The 27520-nt window shown below is 50.5% G+C and overlaps 1 protein-coding gene across 6 annotated transcripts in view; it reads right to left on the reverse strand.

The window, feature by feature from the left end:
• HMGXB4 (HMG-box containing 4) overlaps positions 1-27520 on the reverse strand; it is a 54307-nt gene that overhangs the window by 3552 nt on the left and 23235 nt on the right. For all 6 annotated transcript variants that reach the window (XM_088455060.1, XM_088455058.1, XM_088455057.1 and 3 more), the window contains 4 exons: positions 25341-25422; positions 8437-8501; positions 1409-1514; positions 1091-1263 (listed from right to left, as the gene is read on the reverse strand). In XM_088455060.1, the coding sequence (XP_088311186.1) occupies positions 1091-1263; positions 1409-1514; positions 8437-8501; positions 25341-25422 (426 nt within the window). The remainder of the gene's footprint in view (positions 1-1090; positions 1264-1408; positions 1515-8436; positions 8502-25340; positions 25423-27520) is intronic.

Raw genomic sequence — 27520 nt, forward strand, 5'->3', positions numbered from 1 at the left:
ATCAGAGACGGACCACTGCACTTTTATACTGGAAGCAAGCACTTTGTGGATATTGACTCATGCAGCACATTGCCTGTGATTTATAAAGACCTTTTCGGTCATTAGAAGTAAACCTATTGCGGACACTGACTCCTGCAACGTATTACAGATTTCATTGCATTTACCTTTAAAGACTTGGGACCTGATTCGGACCTGCTCGCTAGCAAGCTGCCGCTCGTTGCAGACGATGTTCGCATGCATGTAGTTCGCAGTGCGCGTGCACAAACTAGTAAGAGCGATCAGAAACTGCTCGCCATGGAATGAGTGACAGGAAAGGCCGTTTGTGGGTGGTAACAGGGGCAGGGCAGTAGTAACGGGGGAGTGGAGTTGCGGACACAGGCGTGCCAGAGTGTTTCCACTCCGTTTCTGAGGCGTGCATAATTAACCGGCAGCGTCATAGTACACGTCACCTGGTTGAATTTTACACTGATGTGCTTGCGGTAGGGTACAGTCAACCGCAAGCGATGTGGTCAGATTCGATGCAACCAAATGTACCGATGGTTGTATATACTTCCTGGAAATGAAGTACGTAAGTGGGCGGCTAAAGACAGGCTGGTGGAGTGTGTAAACACAAAGTGATCGCTCGCCAAGACATAGTGGGCGTGCTTATGCCTTGCCATGCGAGCACCTGCCTTGATGTCACTTAGCTGAATTTCCATACGCTGGGAGCGAGCGGGGCTGAATCAGGCCCTTGCTCCATGTAGATGTATGTTGTTTTGTCCACTGTGAGTTAAGTATACCAGTATTAGGAACTATCACATTTAAGTTATTTAGTGATTTATTTATTATAACCTTATTTCACAATACTTTGTTTTACGTAATAAAGAATATTTCCCGAAAGTATAGAATGTATTTTATTTATATCAATTATTAGAGTCTAAAGAAGTGTCCTAAGTTAGCGCTGAGAACATACAGTGTGTATTTTTCTACTAGTATTTCTAAAGTAGGTCAGCAAAGACTTCCTATATCCAGCCTGTATGTGTAATTTAAGTGTGATAATCACATGATCCTCTGAGCTGTGATCAGACAAAGGGGCTCTGTTGATCATCACCTCCGTTTCTTGAAGTCTGTGGCCTATCAAGCTCAAGGACTCCCCCAACAGCTGGAGATGGGCAGCCACATCAATGGGCTCAGTATCAGGGACTTTTGCTGGAGATGAAGAGAAGGATACAACGCTACTTGGGGACTTCTTGTGAGGAGAGGACAGGCCAGAGGAGGAGGATCCTAAGGAATTGAAGACACAGGAAAATACATGCTGCAATATAAATATAATACCCTAATAAACTTTGTCGTTCACAAAAAAAAAGAAACTCAAACACAAGTAAAACAAAAAAAAGCCAGTAGGAGTTGTATTGCAGTGCTTCCATACCTTTACTCTTTGAAGTGGATTCTAGAGGGCTGGATTTGCGTTTTACAGTGGTAGCCTCTGCTTTGTTCTGTTTGTGCTGCAGATACTGGGCCTTCTGCTTCCAAACCTGCCAACAGAATAGGAGAGAAAAGCTACAGTGACACATTCACACAAACCATAATTCACATAGCAAGGAAGGTAATACAGGATTTCCTAGACCACAGCCAGAAATATCACTGCATGTTTATCATTAAAAACAAGAGATATGGTAAGAACTTACCTTTGTTATCTCTGTTTCTACGAAGTCCATAGGGTCCACAGGGTTGACCTTGGGGTATAGGTTGGGAACCAAATCCGGGCACCACGCAGTTAAAGCTTTTAGCTCCCAGGATGCACTTGGGTCCACTCTCCCTATAACCCCGCCCCCCAGCCAGAGGCACCTCAGATTGTAAGTAGCCAAAGGCCGGAGGAGGAGAGAAAAAGAGAGAGAAAACTGGAACACTCTAGAACCATACTCACAGAAAAGGAGACGGGAAACCGGTGACCAGTAACACAGCCCATATGAAGCCAGGTGCGTCAGGGCGGGCGCCCTGTGGACCCTATGGACTTCGTAGAAACAGAGATAACAAAGGTAAGTTCTTACCATATCTCTTGTTTTCTACTTCAGGGTCCATAGGGGGTCCACAGGGTTGACCTTGGGGATGTCCCAAAGCAGTTCAACCAAGGGTGGGGACGCTCCTGTGCTGAGAGGAGAATCCGTCGCCAAAAAGGAAGCATCCTGAGAGGCAAAGGAAACCAATGCCTAGAACCTTAAAAAGGTATGGACAGAAGACCACGTGGACACCTAGTAAGGCAAAACAGCCGAGGCGCCACGACGAGCCGCCCACGAGGGTTACACGGCCCGAGAAAAAAAACAAGCCTCAACGACAGAAATGCCCACCCATGGGTAGGCCCCTGAGGAAGACATACGAGGCCATCCAGCCAACATTTCATTATAGGCCGGCCATCGTTTCCTGTTAAAACCAGAAACCGCAGACCACCAATAAGGAGTCCGATTACCATAAGGAACTTGAACGGATCACATAAAGCCAAAGAGGCCGGACCACAGTCCATGAGGCCACAACAGCCGAGAGGACTGGGAACTGAATGGCCATACCATAAGTTCCAGAATAATATGGAACCTAAAAACCACTTTAAGAAGAAACACAGGGCGAGAGCAACTCACACCCTGACATGATGCCCTCCAGAAGAGGGAGCCACATGAGAACGCTCCCCATTCAGACACTCTCCTGGTTGATTTAAACACCCTGAGAGAGAGAGAGAGAGAGCTTAAACAATAGACCATGTAATGGCTATCACAACCAGCGGTTCCATTGACTGTCCCCGGAGGGAACAAAGAACCACTACTAACTCCCCAGGAGTCCCTAGGGAGGACAAGTGGAGACATAATCCAGAAAACACTCCAAAGGATGAACTGGATACCAGAGCGGAGCAATTCCATATCTTAACCATACCGACAGTGTAGAGATCCGCACTGTCAGGAAGGCCAGGCCAAGGGTGAAACCCAAGCCAGCTGGAAGGAATGCCAGAATATCTGGAAATCCTGGACACCGGAGGATCGTATCGACAGGTACGATACCATAAGAATTATGTATGCCACAGTCCGTGGCAGATCCCAGCAAAGTCTGGCCTATCTGCTCTAAACATCTCAATGAAGACAGAGCCAGGGAAGCCCGAGGACCACAGTAGGGGCGCAGTTAAAGACAAGCGATCCAGATCCAGGGAAAAACAAGGACCCTGAGACAACAGGTCCAGATAGTGAAGCAGTAGGAACGGAGCATCGAGGAGGAGACTCCGAAAATCTTAGTACCAGTGATGTCTGGGACGACCTGGAGCCCCCAGAAGGAAAGCCCCTCCGTCTCGAATTAAACTTCCGAAGACCTCGAGGAAGAAGGGAGACCGGAGGACACAGGTACACAAAGTGGAAGGACCACTTCACTGACAAAGAGTCACTGAAGGTAGCTTCAGTACTCCTAGAGCTGGACTGTAACACCGGTAATGTGTTATCGAGTCAGAAGGCCATGGGGATCAATCCCCTCAGGGAGGCCCCCTCTGCTCACCAGGAGTTGAAACCTCTCTTGGAGAAGAGACTAGTCCCCGGGATGCACGCCGTGACGGCTGAGGAAGCCCGCTTCCCAATGGAGAGCTCCGGGAATAAACACCGCAGAGTTGGCCAGGAGAAGACCCTTGGACTATGTCAGAATGGGTGACATTCCTAACATTGCCACCCAACTACCAGTGTTGCCTAGATGGAAGCCACTGTTGTGACACTGTCGGACTGAACCTATTCAGGTTTACCGTGACAAATGGGTTAGGCCAGAGTGAAAGTCCAAGACAGCTTAAAGTATCAACAAGTTAAGTGGCATGGCAGAAGCGACAGACGTCCAACTGCCCCGAAACGAATGCGGACCAGACACTGTCTCTAGCAAAGAACACCCTGGACGAGATGGCCATAGCCACCCGGACAGAGACCAACTCGCCTCCGGAGAAAGTATCATCGTTCGAACAGCGATCCGATGGAAAAAACTCGATCCATCTGGAGGGGAGTCAATTATGGCAAGGCCTGGAATGGAACTGAGCACATTCCACCCTACCAAAAGGTAGACACTCTGGTAGACCGCGCATCACAAAGAGTAATGACATATGTCGACTGCGTAGATATCCGCACACTCGAAGTTGAAGAGTGGAGATCTTGTCTTACGCCAGAAAAATTCTCAGATTCTGAGAATCCAGCAGTGCTCCCAGATGAAGAAAACCCTGTGAGGGATGCAGGGAGGACTTTTCCTCTGTTGACTAATTATCTGTGCCGAGAAGAAGCCCCGGTTATCCTGACCTGGCGGTAAAGTACCTTGGTGATCCTGCTAAAAGCAGGAGACCGTCCAGAGAAAGGAGCATTCGGATACACTGAACAGGTGAACTGTCAGAAAATCCATAAAGCTGGTAAACCCCGGTGGAGTTGAGGACAGCCCCAAAAGGCAGAGCCCGAAACTTACAAGTGTTGCTGTGGCACAGCAAACCTGAACCCATGCTGATGAGAGGGCTCTGTATGTACCCGTAGGTACGTATCCTGAATACTCGGATATACCATAAAATCCCCAGGTTCCAAACATCGGATGATGGAGCATGGACGATTCCACCTGAGTCAAGGCACCGTTGGAATCTGATTCAGGGATTTGAGACAGAGTATAGGCAAAGGAGGACCAGTCGGTCACCGCCCCAAAAAGAAAGTAGAACAACCAGTCCCTCACTGAGATAGTGAGGTTGGCCGAAATAGCTCTGCTTACCACAAAGACTGTATAGCTTTCTGGGATTGTAAGGCCCTGATCAGTTCTGAAGAAGGGCCCGTGTAACAATGCCTGTGAGGAGGCTGCATGAGCAATGAGAGGCCGTTGAGAATCAGTACCTCACTCTGGAAATTCCCCAGATGTAGACCTGTCCCGTCAGGCTGAGGGTATATCCTCAGGTGTAGAAACAGGGTCGTCCGGAAGTCCAGGACTGCTCGGTACTGGATATGGTGGCCCCCGTGGAGGCCGACAGCCTAGGAAAAAACAGGCCTTTAGGCTGACCCTGAGGACAAAAAGACTTAACAGAGTTAGTCCGAATGTAGTGGGAGTAGCTAAAGACGGTATCTCCCCATTAGTGATACTGCCAATGATGCAACGATCTTGTCAAGGTCAGGACCAAACAAGAACTTGCCCCTGGAAGGAGTGTGCACCTCTGCTTTCCCATAACGCAGCCATAGGGTACTGCGGCGGATACAGACGCCGCCGAAACCCTGAAAGTTAGAAGACCGGCATCCCATGAGGTAATCCCACATATGACCACTGCATATTTTGTGAGCGGCAAAAAGATATTTGAACCTCAGACGTGTTGGAGGGGAAAAACGTCACAAAAGCATCACCATGCGATGGCCATGGTAGGACGGGCAACAGGCCCTGAAAACGAGTACATTGATTTCAGGCAAAGTTACCACATACGGATCCGTAAAATTCGTCCAGGCCCGGATGGGAGGCGTATTAATGCCTGTAACCCGATGATTAACATACAAATCCATCCCAGAAGGGGATTTCCATTACTTGTGAGGACCCTCAGGGAATGGGAAACAGGAGGCCTTTGTGACTCCTCGTATCTGGGGACAGCCAGACTCCCGCTATGAGATCCACCCGCTGGGCAGAAAACGGGAGATGTATGATACTGGTGCAGGATCGACATTCTCTATATCCAGAATGAGCCTGGCTACCAGCCCCAAAGCAGGGATAATAATACTTGAGATCGGCTCCCCCCATGTGAGAGGGAAAGAGCCGAATATACCATCCAGTTCACGGCAGAGCCACTGGTCAGTAACCACAGGGCGTATATCACGCCAATTAGTATTTCGTATAAAACGACATCCACCAGGGTGGCCGTTGTGGTAATCCCTGCAAGGGGAATGACAGACCAATGTGGTATCGGAGGTAATTCATGTACTGTGAAAAACCCCGGCGGGGAGCGACAGTCTGTTGCACAGGGGTAAATTGCAAGAAATTGCGAGATACCCCGAGTTCCAAAGGGCAGTATGGTGAAGTAACTCCAAGCGAGTGACGACAATGGGGCCCGCCCGGCGATCCTCAAAGGAGAGGATCCTGAGAAACAACACCCTTTAAGGGGGTCGTGCAAGGGGCCCGGCACCAGATGGTGCCGCATACGTAAACCTTTCTGAGTTAAAATCCTCCGCACTAATTCCTGCAGGCTATGACTTGCAGGATAGCAATAATGGGTGCAGTATCGTGTGCAATCTCCTGGTCAGATATATCTGACTATCTTGACGGAAATATTAAGCAGCGCCATACCGGTCCTGACTGACGCTAAGATTAGCTGCAGGAACCCATTATCAGCGTATGCAACTCACAGTTCCATCTAAAATATGGCAACGTGCCGCACGCAACAGTATGTGACAAACCTCACAGATATTAACAAATATATATATGTGAGGTCTCAGAACCACCCCAGGTACACCTGTATTAGGGCAGATAAAGAAAAGGGATAGATATACACTGACAGGTGAGAGAAAAAGCAGACAGTCAGCACTAGCAAAAGTCACATACAATGCAGAAAAATATATATACATACATAAGCATGACATATAATATACTGCACAATGTCGCTACATTCAACTGCCCAGATTCAGTGTCTGGGAAGGCTATAGCGCTGTGTACACTCACCCAAATGGCCAGGTACGCAGGGGGACTGGGCTCACTGACATCCTAAGAGTTCTGCAGCACCACAGAGAGAAAATGGCCACTGGAGACCTCAGAAGAAGCGTGGCCCGCGGAGGAAGCAGCTCAGCGACGCCAGACTGTATTATTGAAAGGCGCGCTGAGCTGAGGGGAGGAGCCGCTAGACAGGGAAGGCTTCCTCCCCTGGCTAGCAATTAACCCCCCGGGATGCCGGCTCCCGCTGCCGCTATAATCCCTGGTGGGCTGTGGACACGCGGGGTATGCCTCCATGGAGGGGGAGCCCGCCGCCACCGCTAGCGCCTCCGGTCTGTCCCCAGAGACCGGAGGCATAAGGCTGCATATTCACACGTGGATCACCGCAAGCGGTGACCACGCGACTTACCTGTCCCCGTCGATCCGGCAGCAGCCCAGGGATTCCTCCAGAGCCCGGCTAGTACAGACTCTGGGGTCCCGCTGCGATCCCCAGATCTGTACTGGCGTCGCAGCGCCGGCGGGGTGTAGGAGCGGCAGCTCAGACGTCCATTGGACAGTCTGATGCTGCCGCTCTGAAGAGTAGTAAAAAATAATAAAACAAAACTCTTTTAAGCTTAGAGGCTGCTAAGCAGCCCCCCTGCAGTAACGGTGACCCGACTCCGGCCGGGCACCAACTTAAACTGAGGTGCCTCTGGCTGGGGGGCGGGGTTATAGGGAGAGTGGACCCAAGTGCATCCTGGGAGCTAAAAGCTTTAACTGCGTGGTGCCCGGATTTGGTTCCCAACCTATACCCCAAGGTCAACCCTGTGGACCCCCTATGGACCCTGAAGTAGAAAGTTAGGCTTCTGGGTCTGCTGGCAAATTAAGTTTTAAAGATTTAGAAGCTGTATAAATTCTCTTACTTGCATAGGGCTCAATTCCATTAGCCACAAGAAGGCTTGCAGGTTGAGTAATTGCGGCTATATGGTCACACTTACCATACCGCTGGACTCCCAAATTTGTTTGCAGTCTCAGGTCTGCAGACGAAAATCAGTGAGTCCGGGGCGAGTCGAGCAACGAGGGGGGGGAGTTGCAGTGACATTGTAGTGGCAACTCACCCCCCTCACACCTAATAGGATTGAGCCCATAATGTTATACAGATTTTGGTGTGATAAGTAATATTTTACGGTTGAACAAGAAGGACTTTTATAAAGAAAAGCTGGGTACACACGGAGACTATGTCGTTATGATTTCACCAAAACGTAACGACATATTGTGCATGCACGATATGCGTGTTCCCACGGTCGCTTGCGATGTTGTCAGGTTCGATGCGTTGCACCTGACGATATCACTTGCAGCTCCATGCAGTGTAATGAATGATGAAACGAGTGATCGTTCCATCGTTCTGATATGTACCTAGGATCCGATATGTTGGCCCGTTATATTGGCTGGGTACACATTGCTTAGTGTGTACCCAGCATAAGACTGGAGTCTCAAAATGTGATACATTGTCAGTCCAGTCGGATGCCAAAGACAAACAGGAGTGGTGGATTTATTATAGTTTCTAAAGATAAAAAAGTGGTGGTGTTGCCTAGTGCAATCAGATTCTAGCTATGATTTATATAGTTGATCCTATAAAATGAGAATCTGATTGGCTCAAATGGGCAACACCACCTATTTTCATTTATAGAAGCTTTAGTAAATCTACCCCACAGTGTGAATTTCACACTCCAAACTTAAAAAGGAAATTACTATAGTACATACATTTTAGATGGTTCAAAATATTAATTTTAACTTCTTTCATTTAAACCTTGAACTTACAAGTTTGTCCTTTTCAGGCAGTTGCTTCCACACTTCAGCCAACTTCTTACTGAGTTCTCCAAAATCTAGTAATGGATTCAAAAGTAAAAACCAAGACTGGCCAGCAAGCACATTGAAATGTAACCAAAAACCACTCTTAGCAAAAACGTACTAACAAAGTACAGCTTACACAAATGATCTAGTGCTAAGAGAGCAAGTATACACACACACACGCAGTAGTTTCTTCTAAATTCCCTATTGCACACACCTATATTAAACTAGCGATCTGGGCAAATATAGATATTCATTACAGTGTTCTCCCCAGGCTGTTTTTGGCAGGTGCACCACCTGGCAAGAAATTGCCTACCACCCGGCACTTTGGAAGCCTGCAAGTGGGGACAGTATCTGGGAGCTGTATACAAAGGACCAGATCCTACAGACTTTGCAGTTTTTTCATAATCAAACGACTGGGCCTCTAATAAGAAGAGGAGAATTCATTTATAAAATGTTATTTCAAATCGTTTTAAGGTTAAGGTTTTAAAACAGTTTATTATTGCGAAGGCCCCCACCCAGCTACTTCTTGATGCCACCCGGCTGGAAAAAATTTCTGGGGAGAATACTGCTTTAGTTAATGAGTGTGAAAGACTTCTCAAATAGCAGCAGCACTTCTAAGAAACTTTCTGAAATTGTAAAAACTTGAAAAGTATTCAAGATTTCAAGACCGCCCCCTGAATACTTACATGGGAGTAATGTTTTTCAACCCACTCCAGAAACTAATTAAAAATAATATTTTTCTCTCAATTATATGTATTAATTTCTTCAAAAATGTTATATCTCTTGTGTATAGGTGTTGTATTTTTTTATGAACCAGGTGGACATGTAGTCCACAATGTTACTGAAAGTTAAGTTATGTTTTGTTTTTGCACTGTGCACCTTCAGGATGTACCATATAAAATATTTTCACAATGATTGTTCATTCTCTAAATGTTTAATAAACCAATGTTGGTGCCTGTATTAGGATATGTTCAATTCTGTGAAAACTCAAAAGAAAAAAGAATGGGGGGTGGGGGCGACTATCTTAAGCCCCGATTATGGTAAGTAGAAAACTTTTGACCCTGCTGAAGTACAGTTGAGCTAGACCCCCACTTTACCTCTAGATCTCTCTACAGTTTATAAACTCCCCTCCCTATCACCCCCCTTCAACAGCAAGATATATAGTATAAATGGGAATAGGTTACAAATATTGTTTCAATTGATTTGGATCGTTAAAAGAAAATATGGGGCGGATTTATGGCCTCAGGGCCGCCATCAGGGGGGGACTGCCGGGACTGGAGTCCTGGGCCCGGCCTCTGGCTGAACGGGGGGGGCCCGCCGGGGTCCGTCCACTATTGCAGAACCTGCCATAATGAGAAGAAACGGTGCCCAGCTGTTGCTGCTACCGCCCGCCAACCTGGTCCCCGGCGTTGGTGAATGGATGGCTAGGAGTCGGACTCGGGAGCTAGACGAGGAGACCAGGCCCCGCTCAGGCAGCTCCTCCACCAGCTTACATGATGGCAGGGCAGGGACGTCAGCGCACGTGACTTCATGACGTCACGGTGCGCCGCTGGAGGGCGCCACTGAATCCACAGCAGGAAGGTCAGTGACGCTTGCACATCCCCGGTGCCTGTTTAATTGTGCCTGGTCTGCACCTTGTGACCCCATGGCTGTGTGTGAGCCGGGCAGCATGCGCAGGGTCGGATTAAGGGGGGAAGTGCGCGGGGGGCGAGTATTCCTGGACCTCCTTCTCTCAGGGGGCCCCCCAGCCTGCTCCAAAGCAGCTCTAGCGCTGCAGTCTGGAAACAATTTTGCTTATCTCTAGCCTCCGCCTCCCTGCGCTGCTGCTGACGGTGGAGGCTGGAGACTAGCAGGATCGGTCCCCTCCCCTGCCTGTGCAGTGGTTGGCACCTGACCTGTCAGCCATCCCTACCTTCCTCCTCCGACATTAATAAAGTGGCGCTGCGCCTGCGCAACTGACGTCAACGAGGAGCAGGACACTGGTGCTTGGGGACAGCTGGGAGCCTGGAACTCTTGGAGGACTGAGCTGAACACAGCGCACCCCAGCCAATAGAGGTGAGAAAAGGGGAATCATTAAATATGTTATGTAATGACTGGGGGTGAGGGGGTATCATTAAATATGTAAGGGCTGGGGGTGAGGGGGTATCATTAAATATATAAGGGCTGGGAGTGAGGGGGGATCATTAAATATATAAGGACTGGGGGTGAGGGGGGATCATTAAATATATAAGGACTGGGGGTGAGGGGGGATCATTAAAGATATAAGGGCTGGGGGTGAGGGGGATCCTTAAATATATAATGGCTGGGGGCGAGGGGGGATCATTAAATATATAATGAAGGGGTATCATTAAATAGGTAAGGGCTGGGGGTGAGGGGGATCATTAAATATATAATGGCTGGGGGTGAGGGGGGATCATTAAATATATAATGACTGGGGGTGAGGGGGGATCATTAAATATGTAAGGGCTGGGGGTGAGGGGGTATCATTAAATATATAAGGGCTGGGAGTGAGGGAGGATCATTAAATATATAAGGACTGGGGGTGAGGGGGGATCATTAAATATATAAGGACTGGGGATCATTAAAGATATAAGGGCTGGGGGTGAGGGGGATCCTTAAATATATAATGGCTGGGGGCGAGGGGGGATCATTAAATATATAATGAAGGGGTATCATTAAATAGGTAAGGGCTGGGGGTGAGGGGGATCATTAAATATATAATGGCTGGGGGTGAGGGGGGATCATTAAATATATAATGACTGGGGGTGAGGGGGGATCATTACATATATAATGACGGTGTTAGGGGGTATCATTAAATATGTAAGAGCTGGAATGAGGCGGTATCATTAAATAAATATATAAGGGCTGGGAGTGAAGGGGGATCATTAAATATATAATGACTGGGGGTGAGGGGGGATCATTAAATATATAAGGACTGGGGGTGAGGGGGGGATCATTAAATATATAAGGACTGGGGGTGAGGGGGATCCTTAAATATATAATGGCTGGGGGTGAGGGGGATCCTTAAATATATAATGGCTGGGGGTGAGGGGGATCCTTAAATATATAATGGCTGGGGGTGAGATCATTAAATAAATATATAAGGGCTGGGAGTGAGGGGGGATCATTAAATATATAATGACTGGGGGTGAGGGGGGGGATCGTTACATATATAATGACGGGGTTAGGGGGTATCATTAAATATGTAAGGGCTGGGGGTGAGGGGGTATCATTAAATAAATATATAAGGGCTGGGAGTGAAGGGGGGATCATTAAATATATAAGGACTGGGGGTGAGGGGGATCCTTAAATATATAATGGCTGGGGGTGAGGGGGGATCATTAAATAAATATATAAGGGCTGGGGGGGAGGGGGGGATCATTACATATATAAGGACTGGGGGTGAGGGGGATCCTTAAATATATAAGGACTGGGGGTAAGGGGGATCCTTAAATATATAATGGCTGGGGGTGAGGGGGGATCATTAAATATATGATGACGGGGTGAGGGGGGATCATTAAATATGTAAGGGCTGGGGGTGAGGGGGTATCATTTAATATATAAGGGATTAGTGTGAGATCATTAAATATATATATAAGGGGTTAGGGGGAAGATCCTTAAATATATAATATATATATTAGAATAATAATATACTGTATGTAATTTACTAATGTACTATATTATGAGTTGTTGGGAGGTGGAAAGACAAAATCATACAATATATACGGGAAGAAGTGGGGGGGGACATTTACTACACATAATAGAATGGATTGTGTCTTTGTGTGTATATATATATATATATATATATATATATAAAAGTCCATAGGGTTCCACAGGATACCTTGGGGTAAAGGTGATGACGTCAGGCATCGGGCACCATAGAGTTACGTTTTCAGCCTCCCAGGATGCACTAGGGTCCCCCTCCTATACCCCGCCCCCGAGCCAAGACATCTCAGTTACGTACCAAGCCATAGGCCGGAGGAGGAGAAGGAAGAGAGAAAAAAGATCTGGACACACACAAGAATCACATTCTCACCAGAGGGAGACGGAAAAACCGGTGACCAGAGCAAAGCCCATCTGCAGCACAGGTGCGACAGGGCGGGAGTCCTGTGGAACCCTATGGACTTCGTAGAAATAGAGATAACAAGGGTAAGTTCTTACCACATCTCATATTTTCTACATCAGGGTCCACAGGATACCTTGGGGATGTCCCAAAGCAGTATCCTTTAAGGGTGGGGACGCTCCTGTGCTGAAAGGAGAATCCGCCGCCCGAAGGAAGCATCCGGAGAGGCAAAGGTGTCAAACGCGTAATACCTCACAAAGGTATGGACCGAGGACCATGTGGCAGCCTTGCAGATGTGGACTGCAGAGGCACCACGTCGAGCAGCCCACGAAGGACCCACAGACCTAGTGGAATGGGACCTCACAGAGGAAGGAACCGGAAGGCATTCATGAAGATAAGCTTCAGAAATGGCCATACGAATCCAGCCTGCCAAAGTTTGCTTTGAAGCAGGCCAACCCTTTTTACGGAAGCCATAGAGGACAAACAAGGCGTCCGACTTCCTAAACGAAGAAATGCGGTCAACATAAATCCTTAAGGCCCACACAACGTCCAAAGTGGCCTCACCCACTGAAAGATCAGGTGAGTTAAAAGCCGGCACAACGATTTCCTCGTTGATGTAAAAACTGGAAACAACTTTAGGAAGGAAACTAGGACGAGTGCGCAGCACCGCCCTGTTCCTATGAAAAATCAGAGGGAGTCTACATGAGAGAGCCCCTGTCAGAAACACGTCTTTTCCGAAGCAATGGCCAGAAGGAAAATTGTTTTAGCTGTCAGCCATTTGAGGTCCACTGAGCCCAGTGGTTCAAACGGCGGTCCCTGGAGAGCCCTCAGGACCACAGCTAAATCCCAAGCGCCACCGGTGGAACAAAAGGTGGCTGAATTCTGAGAACACCTTGTATAAAGGTGCGCACATCAGGGATTGCAGCAATCCTACGATGGAACCAGACGTATAGGGCAGACACCTGCACCTTCAGAGACGCAAGGCGAAGCCCATGGTCCAGTCCCAGATGTAGAAAAGCTAACACTCTAGACAGACGGAACTCCCGAGGAGCATAAACTCTCGGCCGACACCACTGGAAGAACGTATGCCACACACGATGGTATATCCTTGCAGAGGATGGTTTCCGAGCCCTTAGCATTGTTTGCACTACAGAGCTGAAAAACCCCCTGGACCTTAACATGGCCGTCTCAACAGCCACGCCGTCAAAGACAGCCGAGTGAGGTCCGGATGAAGACAAGGACCCTGTGACAGGAGGTCCGGGCGTAACGGCAACCGCAGAGGAATGTCCACGGACAGTCCCTGGAGGTCTGAGAACAAGTGCCTCCGGGGCCACGCGGGAGCTATCAACAGGAGCGTCCCTGCTTCCTGTTTCAATTTCCGGATTACCCGTGGAAGAAGGGAAAACGGAGGAAACAGATAAGCAAACCGGAACGTCCACCGGACGGACAGAGCATCCACGAGAGACGCCTTTTCGTCTCTTGTGCGAGACCCGTACACCGGCAACTTGTTGTTGTGCCGTGACGCCATGAGGTCGATCTCTGGAAGACCCCACCTGTCCACCAGAAGTTGAAAAACGTCCTGGTGCAGAGACCATTCCCCCGGATGAACATCCTGGTGACTGAGAAAGTCCGCCTCCCAGTTTAGGACTCCCGGGATGAATACTGCTGATATGGGCGGGAGATTGCGCTCCGCCCAAACCAGGATTCGGGACACCTCTACGAGAGCCGCCCAACTTCGGGTTCCTCCTTGCCGATTTATGTAGGCCACGGTGGTAGCGTTGTCCGACTGGACCTGCACTGGGTGACCTTGGAGAACCCGATGTGCCTGCTGGAGAGCATTGAAAACCGTGCGAAGCTCCAAGATGTTTATTGGAAGCTCTGCTTCCGCCCGAGTCCACCTGCCCTGGAAAAAGTGTGGACCCGTGACTGCTCCCCAGCCCCGAAGACTGGCGTCCGTTGAAACAGGACCCAATTCGCCACCGAGAACGGACGACCCTTGTTGAGATGGGTCGTCTGCAACCACCAGGCTAGAGACAGGCGAACCTCCGGAGTGAGCACCATCATCTGTGACTTTAGACTCTGAGGCAGTCCATTCCATTTGGACAGGATCAATTGCTGCAGAGGTCTGGAGTGAAACTGGGCATATTCCACCATGTCGAATACTGACACCATGGAGCCCAGTAACCTCATCGCCGAGTGCAGAGACACACGGCGATTCTGCAGACAACTGCGCGCCCTCAACTGCAAGGCAGAGATCTTTTCCCCCATCACAAAGATCCTTTGCTGTCCGGAGTCCAATAAGGCTCCGAGGTGCAGAATCCTCTGAGACGGGATCAGGGTGGACTTCTGCCAGTTTATCAACCAGCCGTGCCGTTGCAGTACCGCAATGGTCAGGCCCAAGTGGCGTAGAAGGAGCTCTGGAGATCCTGCCACCAACAGAAGGTCGCCCAAGTACGGCAACATGCGGACTTCCTGCACCCGCAGGGAAGCCGCCATGACCGCCATCACCTTGGTGAATACACGTGGTGCTGTCGCCAGGCCAAAAGGTAACGCCCGGAACTGAAAGTGGTCGTTGCGGATTGCAAACCTGTGGAACTGTTGATGGCGTAAAAGAATAGGGACATGCAGGTAAGCGTCCTGTATGTCCAACGACACCATGTAATCCCCAGGTTCCAGCGCCAGAATGATGGACCGTAGGGTCTCCATCCGAAACCTCGGCACCCGCAAAGACCTGTTGAGTGCTTTGAGGTTGAGAATCGGACGATACGACCCATTGGGTTTCTGCACCAAAAACAGATTGGAATAAAAACCCTGGCCCCTCTGGGAGAATGGAACAGGCACTATAACTCCAACCTGGAGCATAGTGTGCAAAACCTTCTGCAGTTCCAAGGCTTTGTTCCAGTCTGATGGAAGACCCGTGGTGAAAAATCGAGACGGTGGCCTGTGCCGAAAGGAAAGGGCGTACCCGTGAGAAACCACCTTGAGAACCCAAGTGTCTGTCGTGGTAACCGACCAACACTGGGCGAACTGCAGCAGGCGGCCTCCCACTTTGGGATCCCCCAAAGGGAGGCCCGGACCATCAGGCCGCAGGCTTGTCATCTGGCTTAGGGACCGGACGTCTGGTACTCCAGGCCTGTTTCCGGGGCTTGGCCGATTTTTTGGGGGCCAGCCTGACGGGGAAAAGACTGTGCTTTAGGCCTACCCTGGGCCCTGTAAGGCCGAAAGGACGACGTACCTAAACTGGAAGGAACTGCAGCAGACGGGAGACATGCAGATTTGGCTGCCGCCAGCGTGGCTACAATTTTGTCCAGATCCGGACCAAATAGGACTTCTCCATTAAAAGGCAAAGCTTCCAAGCCCTTTTTGGAACCAGCGTCCGCCTTCCAAGATCGCAACCATAAGGTGCGACGAGCAGCTACTGCTGCCGAAGAAATCCGAGACGCCAGGGTACTGATATCCAAAGCCGCTTCATTGATATAAGTGGCCGAATCCCGGAGATTGCCTATCAACTCGGTCTGTTCAGCCGAACAGTCGGAATCGAAAGACGCCTCCAAACTATCAGCCCAGCGCTCCATAGCTCTGGCTACCCAACAAATGGCCATAGCCGGCCTAGCTGCCCCCCCGCAAGGGAATAAACGGACTTTAGGCAGATCTCCACCTTACGGTCCGTAGCATCCTTCAAGGAAGACATGGAGGGCATGGGTAATGTGGCACTACGAACTAGGCGTGTCACATGAGAATCCACCTGTGGAGGGGATTCCCACTTAGAAAAATAATTATCCGCAAACGGATAAGCCACCGCCAAGCGTCTCTGAGGCTGATACCGTTTGCCAGGATGTTTCCACGCCTCCTCTAAATGGTCCACTAACTGACCCGAAAGAGGAAACACTGTGGCGTCACCCTTAATATCCTTAAAAAAGGCATATTTAGACTTGGACACCGGAGGATCTTCATCCTCAATCACTAAAGCTGTGCAGACTGCCCGAATAAGTCCAGGAATATACACCTTGGACCTAGCGTCCGATTCTTTAGGACGGAGAGGTTCCTGGTCAGAAAGATCCAGAATCTCCCCATCATCAGACGTCACGTCGTCATCCTCATAAGGAGCGGACAGAGACGCCATCGGCCGCTTATGTGGCCTCAACACAGACTCCCCTTGTAACACGTCCGACAAGTGCTGTACAGAACTTGTCAGTGAATTAACCCACGCAGGCTCCTGAGAGACTTGAGGAGGGGAAATTGGGAGACTGTGGGGTACCATCAATTGTCTCTGGAAACCCTGCATGGGTGACGACACCACTGACTGCTGTGACAATCCCATCTGTGAGAACGCAGGCTGCAGAGCTAACTGGCCTACGAGGGTTGTAAGCTCTTTGGCGAAACAAGCCCAGGGCGGCTCCTGTACCGGAGCCGTGACAGTAATTGGCCGCGCCAATAAATAACACTGCCGAAAAAGCCCCTCTGCGTTACCCTCCCCCTCCGCTATTGGTACCTTGCATGTAGTACACATAAGCTGGAGAGGAAAGTCACTCTCAGACATGATGATAAGTATGTGACCCCTTTCACTGATACTTGTTAGTACAGTGTGAGACCACCCTGCAATTACTGCACCAGAGGGGCTTTAGCAGTAAAAAGATCAGGGACAGTGAAATGGCTGACAGTAGAAAGTGAAAGTACAGGCAGCAGATGCTAGCAGAAGTCACATACAATGTAAAGAAATCAATTCCTGCACTATCAGCGCTGATTCTCAACTACGCAGACACAGAGCCTGGTAGGACACAGCGCTGCATACACAGACCCTAAGCCAACGTAGGAGAGGTATACCGGGGGACCCAGACCGCGATGCCACCGATCTTCAGCGTCCAACAGCGCTCACCATGCTTCCAGGAAAGATGGCCACCGAGTAGCAGAGAGGAGGCCGACCTGGGGGAGGAGCGCTGCCACAGGGCCAGTCAGCAGAGCAGAGAGGGCTGTGTGCAGCGAGGGAGGTGCCCGGCTGTGTTACAGGGAAGGCGCGCTCCCCTGGCATGCATTTAACCCCTGGGACGCCGCAGCGCTACCGCTCAGCCGCGGTCCGCTGTCCCAGGGGGGTAGTAGAAGCGCAGGTTAGGTACCTGGCTCCATGCTGCAGCCAGTCCCCAGGGAGCCCCCTGCCTGGGGACTCTGGACCATGTGTCAGCAGGGTCCCACTGCGGGACCCCGCTGCTTACCTGCTGCCCCCTTGGATCCGGCCATGGTCCCAAACATCTGGGGTCACCGCTAGCTGTGACCCCAGATGCTTACAGCATCCCCGGATCAGTTCCGGCGTTCTGGTACCGGCGGGGGTGTAGGGAAGACAGCATGGACGTCAGTACTGACTGTCCATGCTGTACATCCAGATGAGCAGCCACAGCTGCTTTGAAGAAAACTTCAGGGGCTACCCTTAGCCCCCCTCTAACAGGTGCATCCGATTCCGGGCGGGCACCAAACGAAACTGGGATGCCTTAGCTCGGGGGCGGGGTATAGGAGGGGGACCCTAGTGCATCCTGGGAGGCTGAAAACTTAACTCTATGGTGCCCGATGCCTGGCGTCATCACCTATACCCCAAGGTATCCTGTGGATACCCTATGGACCCTGATGTAGAAATATATATATATATATATATATACACATACACACACAGTATGTATATGTGCCCCTGCTGATAGAACCTGTGCTGCTGCCTCATGGAGGTGTGGGGGGAGGAGGCGTACGCACCACGGGCATGGTCAAGGGAGGTGGTGCAAGAGGGAGAGGGCCCCCCTGTCATAAGTGCCCCTGGCCCCCCGAAGGCTTAATTGTCACGGAGCGTGAGGTATTGCGGGCAGAGACTAACCAGTTATCCCGGGTCATACTGCAAGCAACACAGGGGCTTGTCCATTGGAGCTCGTGCTTCTGATGGGGGTGGAGGGTGCCGTCCGGACTGTACCTTCCCCATGCTGCTGTATAAGGTGTGTGGTGAGTGTTGGGGAGGGAGTGACGTCATTGCTGTTGCTGTGTGTGCATCTCTGATCTCTAGCCACTGCTGGAATTTGTTGCAATGGTTACTTGCAGCCTGGTGCTGTATATGTGTGTATCCTCCTGTGTGCAGGAAGTACATGTCTTCAGTACATGGGGGGGGGGCTAGGCTGAAGCCCTGCCTAGGGAGAGCTTGCACCGGCCCTGGCGAGGTTGACGTCGGAGGAGCCACAGACCAAAAGGAGCAGTCGCGTCTGCAGTGCTGGTTGTGGAAGAAGCAGGATCCTTCTTAACGGAAATAAGGTAAGTGGTATAAATGGGCAGCAGGGCAAACAGACTGGATTTAATAACGGGGGTGGGGGGGGGGTGAGGTGATGAAAATAATGAGATATGGTAAGAACTTACCCTTGTTATCTCTATTTCTACGAAGTCCATAGGGTTCCACAGGATACCTTGGGGTATAGGTGTGACGTCAGTCGCTGGGCACCATAGAGTTAAGCTTTTCAGCCTCCCAGGATGCACTAGGGTCCCCCTCCTATACCCCGCCCCCGAGCCAAGGCACCTCAGTTAGTTATCAAGCCATAGGCCGGAGGAGAAGGAAGAGAGAGAAAAAAGATCTGGACACATACAAGAATCACATTCTCACCAGAGGGAGACGGAAAACCGGTGACCAGAGCAAAGCCCATCTGCAGCACAGGTGCGACAGGGCGGGAGTCCTGTGGAACCCTATGGACTTCGTAGAAATAGAGATAACAAGGGTAAGTTCTTACCATATCTCATATTTTCTACTTCAGGGTCCATAGGGTATCCACAGGATACCTTGGGGATGTCCCAAAGCAGTATCCTTTAAGGGTGGGGACGCTCCTGTGCAGAAAGGAGAATCCGCCGCCCGAAGGAAGCATCCTGAGAGGCGAAGGTGTCAAACCTGTAATACCTCACGAAGGTATGGACAGAGGACCACGTAGCAGCCTTGCAGATCTGAACTGCCGAGGCACCACGTCGAGCTGCCCACGAAGGACCCACAGACCTAGTGGAATGAGCCTTCAGAGAAGGAGGGACCGGTAGGCCTTCATGAAGATAAGCTTCAGAAATAGCCATACGGATCCAGGCTGCCAAAGTTTGCTTTGAAGCAGGCCAACCCTTTTTACGGAAGCCATAGAGGACAAACAAAGCGTCCGACTTCCTAAACGAAGAAGTGCGGTCAACATAAGTCCTTAAGGCCCGCACAACATCCAAAGAGGCCTCACCCACGGAAAGACCCGGTGAGTTAAAGGCCGGAACAACTATTTCCTCGTTAACATGAAACTGGGAAACAACTTTGGGAAGAAACTCGGGCCGAGTGCGGAGCACTGCCCTGTTCCCATAAAAAACCAAGAAAGGGGGTCTACAAGAAAGAGCCCCTAACTCAGAAACGCGTCTGGCCGAAGCAATGGCCAGAAGGAAAACAGTCTTAGCTGTTAGCCATTTAAGATCCACTGAGCCCAGTGGTTCAAACGGCGGTCCTTGGAGAGCCCTCAGGACCACAGCCAAATCCCAAGGCGCCACAGGTGGAACAAAGGGCGGCTGAATGCGGAGAACACCCTGCATAAAGCTGCGCACATCCGGGATTGTAGCAATCCTACGGTGAAACCAGACAGATAGGGCCGAAACCTGTACCTTCAAAGAAGCAAGGCGAAGCCCATGATCTAGTCCCGCTTGCAGGAAGGCGAGAATCCGAGACAGACGAAACTCCCGCGGTGCATAACCTCTCGGTCGACACCACTGGAAGAACGTATGCCACACGCGATGGTATATCCTCGCGGAAGACGGTTTCCGAGCTCGTAACATGGTACGCACCACAAAGCTGGAAAACCCCCGGGACCTCAGCATGGCCGTCTCAACAGCCACGCCGTCAAAGACAGCCGAGTCAGGTCCGGGTGAAGGCAAGGACCCTGAGACAGAAGGTCCGGTCGTAGCGGCAACCGCAGAGGACTGTCCACGGACAGACCCTGAAGGTCTGAGAACCAGTGCCGGCTGGGCCACGCGGGAGCTATCAACAGGAGCGTCCCTCCTTCCTGTTTGAATTTCCGGATTACCCGTGGAAGAAGGGAGACCGGAGGGAACAGGTATGCGAACCGGAACGTCCACCGGACGGACAGAGCATCCACCAGAGACGCCCCTTCGTCTCTTGTGCGAGACCCGTACACCGGCAACTTGTTGTTGTGCCGGGACGCCATGAGGTCGATTTCTGGAAGACCCCACCTGTCCACCAGTAGTTGAAAAACGTCCGGGTGCAGGGACCATTCCCCCGGATGAACGTCCTGGCGACTTAGAAAGTCCGCCTCCCAATTTAGCACTCCCGGGATGAAGACCGCTGAAGATTGCGCTCCGCCCAAACCAGGATCCGAGAGACCTCTACGAGAGCCGCCCGACTGCGAGTTCCTCCTTGCCTGTTTATGTAGGCCACGGTGGTAGCGTTGTCCGACTGGACCTGCACCGGGCGACCCTGGAGAAACCGCTGTGCCTGCTGGAGAGCATTGAAGACCGCACGGAGTTCCAAGATATTTATTGGAAGCTCCGCTTCTGTCGGCGTCCACCTGCCCTGGAACAAGTGTGGACCCGAAACTGCTCCCCAGCCCCGAAGACTGGCGTCCGTTGTCAACAGGACCCAATTTGGAACCCAGAACGAACGTCCCTTGTTGAGGTGGGTCGTCTGTAACCACCACGCAAGGGACAGGCGAACCTCCTGGGTGAGCACAATCGTCTGGGACTTCAGAGACTGAGGCAGCCCGTTCCACTTGGACAGGATCAGGTGCTGCAGAGGTCTGGAGTGAAACTGGGCGTATTCCACCATGTCGAACACCGACACCATGGAGCCCAGTAGCCTCATCGCCGAGTGTAAGGACACCCGGCGGCTGTGCAGGCAACTGCGCACCCTTGACTGTAAAGCAGAGATCTTGTCCTCCGTCACGAAGATCCTTTGCTGTCCCGAGTCCAATAAGGCTCCAAGATGCAGAATCCTCCGAGACGGGATTAGAGTGGACTTCTGCCAGTTGATTAGCCAGCCGTGCCGTTGCAGCAGTGCAATGGTCAGGTCCAAGTGGCGTAACAGGAGCTCTGGAGATCCTGCCACCAATAACAGGTCGTCCAAATACGGCAACATGCGGACTCCCTGCAGCCGCAGAGAAGCCGCCATGACCGCCATCACCTTGGTGAAAACACGTGGTGCTGTTGCCAGGCCAAAAGGTAACGCCCGAAACTGGAAGTGGTCGCTGCGGATTGCAAACCTGAGGAACTGTTGATGGCGCAAAAGAATAGGGACATGCAGGTAAGCGTCCTGTATGTCCAATGACACCAAGTAGTCCCCAGGTTCCAGCGCCAGAATGATGGACCGTAGGGTCTCCATCCGAAACTTCGGGACCCGCAAAGACTTGTTGAGTGCTTTGAGGTTCAGAATCGGACGATATGACCCATTGGGTTTCTGTACCAAAAATAGATTTGAATAGAAACCCTGGCCCCTCTGGGAGAATGGAACAGGCACTATAACTCCAGCCTGGAGCATAGTGTGCAATACCTTCCGCAGCTCCGTAGCCTTGTTCCGGTCTGATGGGAGACCCGTGGTGAAGAAGCGAGCCGGGGGTCTGTGCCGGAAGGAGAGGGCGTATCCGTGGGAAACCACCTCCAGAACCCAAGTGTCTGTCGTAGTGGTCGACCAACACTGGGCGAACTGTAGCAGGCGGCCTCCCACCCTGGGATCCCCCAAAGGGAGGCCCGGACCGTCAGGCTGCAGGCTTGTCATCTGGCTTGGGGGCCGGACGTCTGGTACTCCATGCCTGCTTCCGGGGCTTGACCGATTTCTTAGGGCCAGCCTGTCGAGGAAACGACTGTGGTTTGGGCCTGCCCTGGGCCCTAGATGACCGAAAGGACGATGGTCCCGAACCAGAAGGAGCAGCGGCCGACGGGAGACAAGCAGATTTGGCTGCCGCCAGCGTGGCCACAATCTTATCCAGATCCGGACCGAAGAGAACTTCTCCGGTAAACGGCAACGCTTCCAGACCTTTCTTGGAATCTGCGTCCGCCTTCCAGAATCGCAGCCACAAGGTGCGACGAGCAGCTACCGCTGCTGAAGAAATTCTAGACACCAGAGTACTAATGTCTAGAGCCGCCTCGTTGATGTAGGTGGCCGAATCACGGAGATTGCCAATCAACTCCGCCTGTTCGGCCGGACAGTCGGATTCAAAAGAAGCCTCTAAAGAATCCGCCCAGCGCTCCATCGCTCTGGCAACCCAGCAAATGGCCATAGCCGGCCGTGCTGCCCCCCCTGCAAGGGAATAAGCGGACTTCAGGCAGATCTCCACCTTGCGGTCCGTAGCATCCTTAAGGGAGGACATGGATGGCATCGGCAATGTGGCACTACGGACAAGACGGGTCACGTGAGAATCCACCTGTGGAGGGGATTCCCACTTAGCAAAATAATTATCCGCGAACGGATAAGCCACCGCCAGGCGTCTCTGCGGCTGGTATCTTTTGCCAGGTTGTTTCCACGCCTCCTCTAAATGGTCCACCAACTGACCCGAAAGAGGAAAGACTGTGGCATCGCCCTTCACATCTTTGAAAAAGGCATACTTAGATTTAGCCGCTGGGGGAACTTCGTCCTCAATCACCAAGGCTGTGCGGACCGCCCGAATAAGTCCAGGAATATATACTTTGGACTTAGCATCAGCGTCCTTAGTATGAAGAGGTTCCTGATCGTAAGGATCCAGAATCTCCCCATCATCAGACGTCCCTTCGTCATCCTCATAAGGAGCGGACAGAGACGCCACCGGCCTTTTATGAGGCCGCATCACAGACTCCCCTTGCAACACATCCGACAAGTGCTGTACAGAACTCGTCAGGGAGTTAACCCACGCTGGCTCCTGAGAACCCGGGAGCGGGGAAATAGGGAGACTGTGGGGTACCACCAATTGTCGTGGGAACCCCTGCATGGGTGACGACACCACAGACTGCTGGGACAAACCCATCGGAGTAAACGCGGGCTGCGGAGCTAACTGGCCCACTAAAGCTGTTAACGCCTGAGCGAAACAAGCCCAGGGCGGCTCCTGTACCGGTGCTGTAACCGTAATAGGCCGCGCCATGGACAAACACTGCCGGCAAAGGCCCTCCGCGCTACCCTCCCCCTCCGCTAACGGTACTTTGCACGTGGTACACTGTAGCCGGAGGGGAAAATCACTTTCAGACATGATGGCACCACGTATGTGACCTCTCTCACCAATTAAGTATTAAATAGGCGAGAGACCACCCTGCAGCACCGCACCGCAAGGGCTTTAGCAGAAGAACAGGGACAGTAATAAAGCTGACAGTTTAGAGAAGAAAAGTTATAGGCAGCGCTAGCACAGTCACATACAATGCAGAGAAATAACAATTCCTGCACTAACAGCGCTGATCACTCAACTACACAGACACAGGGCCTGGTAGGACACAGCGCTGCATACACAGACCTGAGCCACAGCGGAGGAGAGGTATGCGGGGGGACCCAGACCACGATGCTTCCGTCCAGCGCTTCCAGCAGCGTTCACCATGCGTTCTGGAGAAGATGGCCGCCGAGGAGCAGAGAGGAGGCTGGCCTGGGGGAGGAGCGCTGCCACAGGACCAGTCGGCAGCATGCAGAGAGGGCTGTGTGCAGCGGGGGAGGCGCCGGCTGTGAGACAGGGAAGGCGCGCTCCCCTGGCATGCATTTAACCCCTGGGACGCCGCAGCGCTACCGCTCTGCTGCGGTCCGCTGTCCCAGGGGGTAGTGGAAAGCGCAGGTTGGTCGCCTGGCTCCACGCTGCAGCTAGTCCCCAGGGAGCCCCCTGCCTGGGGACTTAGGACCATGTGACCAGCGGGGACCCACCGCGGGACCCCGCTGCTTACCTTTGTCCCCCTTGGATCCGGCCATGGTCCGGAACATCTGGGGTCACCGCTAGCTGTGACCCCAGATGCTCACCAGCATCCCCGGATCGGTACCGGCGTTCTGGTACCGGCGGGGGTGTAGGGAAGACAGCATGGACGTCAGGACTGACTGTCCATGCTGTACATCCAGATGTGCAGCCACAGCTGCACTGAAGAAAGCTTCAGGGGCTCTTCTAGCCCCCCACTCCGACAGGTGCACCCGACGCCGGCCGGGCACCAAACTAAACTGAGGTGCCTTGGCTCGGGGGCGGGGTATAGGAGGGGGACCCTAGTGCATCCTGGGAGGCTGAAAAGCTTAACTCTATGGTGCCCAGCGACTGACGTCACACCTATACCACAAGGTATCCTGTGGATACCCTATGGACCCTGAAGTAGAAAAAAAGGCAGGCGCACAGACTGTACTTAACGGGGGGAGTGAGATGGTGAGAAAAAAAAAGGCTGGGCAGTAGGGTGCAAGACTGCGGGGGGGGGGGGAGCGGGGCTGGTGATGAGGCTGGGTATTAATGAGGATGGTTAGGGACCCGAGTAAAGAGTTTACCTTGACGTGGTGGCAAGCTTAATCATTTTTGCCCAAAATATTTCACAATTTTTTTTGTATGTATGGATAAGGTAGCGGGGGGGGGGAAAGGGGGGGTCCCTGCCTGGTTTGTCTGTCCCGGGCCCCACAATTTCTGATAGCAGCCCTATATGGCCTGGACAAACTACGTGTCACAGCAGTGTCACTTTTTATAACTTCAAACTTGTGGATACCCAACACTAATGGTAAGAAATTAATCCATCTGTACTGAGAATATGTTCCAAGGTAGCCACCAATGTACAATTGCGGAAGAATGGTCAGTAGGGTTTTCCAAATCTCCTTTAAATCTGCAAAGCATTAAACAAGTGTGTGTGCACCTCTTACCAATGCCTGGATGCTCTGCTATGATGCTGCCTCGATACTCTTTAGAGAAGACTTGATACGCAGACATGTTCTTCTTCTTGGGCTGCTTGTACACACATGGAATATTAAAAAAAAATGCATATTACTTAGCACAGCTCATGTAATGGCAGCACCTATTTTGAACATTCATGCAAGACTCATCGATTCATGCACATCGTCATGTTCCTGCGTTATAGGTGGAGTTAAATTAGTTTTGTAATTGTATCCATAACTAGTTCCTTACATATTAAGAGCATAGGAAATAATACAAAATATACAAATATCATTAGTATTGTATGTAATATTGACCCAAAGTGGCAAAAAAGGCTGCTGCATGCATTGCTCTCATCACAGAAGTATATTATTAGACAAAAATTAATTACTAAGGATGTGTGGAGTTTGTATGTTCTTCCTTATTTGCGTAGGTTTTTTCTGGGTGCTCTAGTTGCCTCCCACTATCCAAAAAAATTCGGGTAGGTTAACTGGCACTTGACAAACACTATAGCTGGCCATACACCAGACCATCTTTCCTCTAACCATCCAACTACTTGGTTTGTTGGAATGAAAATCCGGTAATGTACAGATGCGCCCAGTTACATTGTGGCTGATCACACCACAAACGTGCACATGCATCGCGCCATGCGATTCCCTGCACCTGCATATGCTACGGCGCGCACTGCGATCGCACCATGCATTCCTATGGAGGCGCAGTCACTTTGCCACATTAAAATGCTACCACTGTGCTGATGGTATTGCCTGTGCCGTTACATGTGTGTTTAAAAAAAGATATATTGTGCATTTACAGCCTTTATCACAGCTTCAAAGTTAAACTAAACACTTTAAATAGTCACTATATTCAGGAGTGCTAGTCAATTATAATCTTAACTAAATTAACGGGCTTCCTGTGTTTTTAGGAGGCTATATATCAAGCCATTTTTTACATAAAACTATGCAGGAACTGCAGTTTCTACATGATTTTATGTATCGATCCTATGTACTAAAGCACAATGCAAGAGATTTCACAGAAATCTCTGGAAAAGTGCAAATTAGCACTTCAGATCGCAGTCCCCATTATCATCATTGTAGACTACGATCTGACCCCTATGTACTAAACTCCAAAAAGCAAAGATTCTGGAGTTTAGCACCGTAGTTTACACCATCTTCAGATGGTGTAAACTACTGTTTGTCTATGGGGTTTCGATCTCTCCCCTGCATCCCCCGACCAGTCCCGGAAGCTAAAACTGTGCGCATGCGCAGTGTCAGCTTCCCCCGGGGAAGTCTTTTACTTCAGTGAAAAAAACTTCTCCGAAATTCCGGGCATATAACTCGCACCGCAACCGCTGTCCCTGCGAGTTCCCGGTAGTACATAGCCAAGATATTTTCATTAAAAATGAAAATATTCATGGCGAGTTGGATTGTTAATAATCGCGGCAGTACCGCAATTATTAATACATAGGCCACTTAATGTGTCAAAAAGCAGACTCTTGAAAGTGAATCTTGTTTTTGTAATGGACTTTAACCAAAAATGTAAAAAAGAAATAAATAAAAAATTACAAACAAAAAGCCTAATTATTCCAAGGTATTAAACTAATATTAACTTTGATACCTGTGACTGTGAACAGGCATCCTTAACTATATATTCTGGCAATGTTGAATAGACAGGCCATTGTATAAAAGATTGTGAGAAATCAGGTCCCAAAACAGTACAGACTTCATGTTTCTACATCATTACTTTTAAAACGAAGTCTACAAGAGGTCATTCACACACCATCCTAATGCAGCACATGCAACATTTCCATTAGCTGGAAACAAAAGGCAGCCGAGGACTTACTTATACAAAGTCAATAACTTAAAGCAAATGAAAATGCAGAACTAAAAAATGCATGTCATATGGAGCGTACACACGGTCAGATTTGTCAGACTTGTCAGATTTGTCAGATGAACGACTGAACGATTAAACGATTTGAAAGATTTGAACGATTTTACCAAAGTTTTGAACGATTTGAACGATTGAACGATTTTTGACTGCATTAAAATGAATGGAATCGTCCAAGTCTGACTGCAAACCCATCAGATGTCAGATATCGTTATCTGACAAACGGGAACGCGCATCGTTGATCGTCCGTCGTTCAGGCATGTCAGATATGAACGATTTTCCTTCA

Source organism: Taudactylus pleione, unplaced genomic scaffold, assembly GCF_031769625.1.
Source record: "Taudactylus pleione unplaced genomic scaffold, aTauple2 ptg000642l, whole genome shotgun sequence".
Classification (NCBI taxonomy): domain Eukaryota; kingdom Metazoa; phylum Chordata; class Amphibia; order Anura; family Myobatrachidae; genus Taudactylus; species Taudactylus pleione.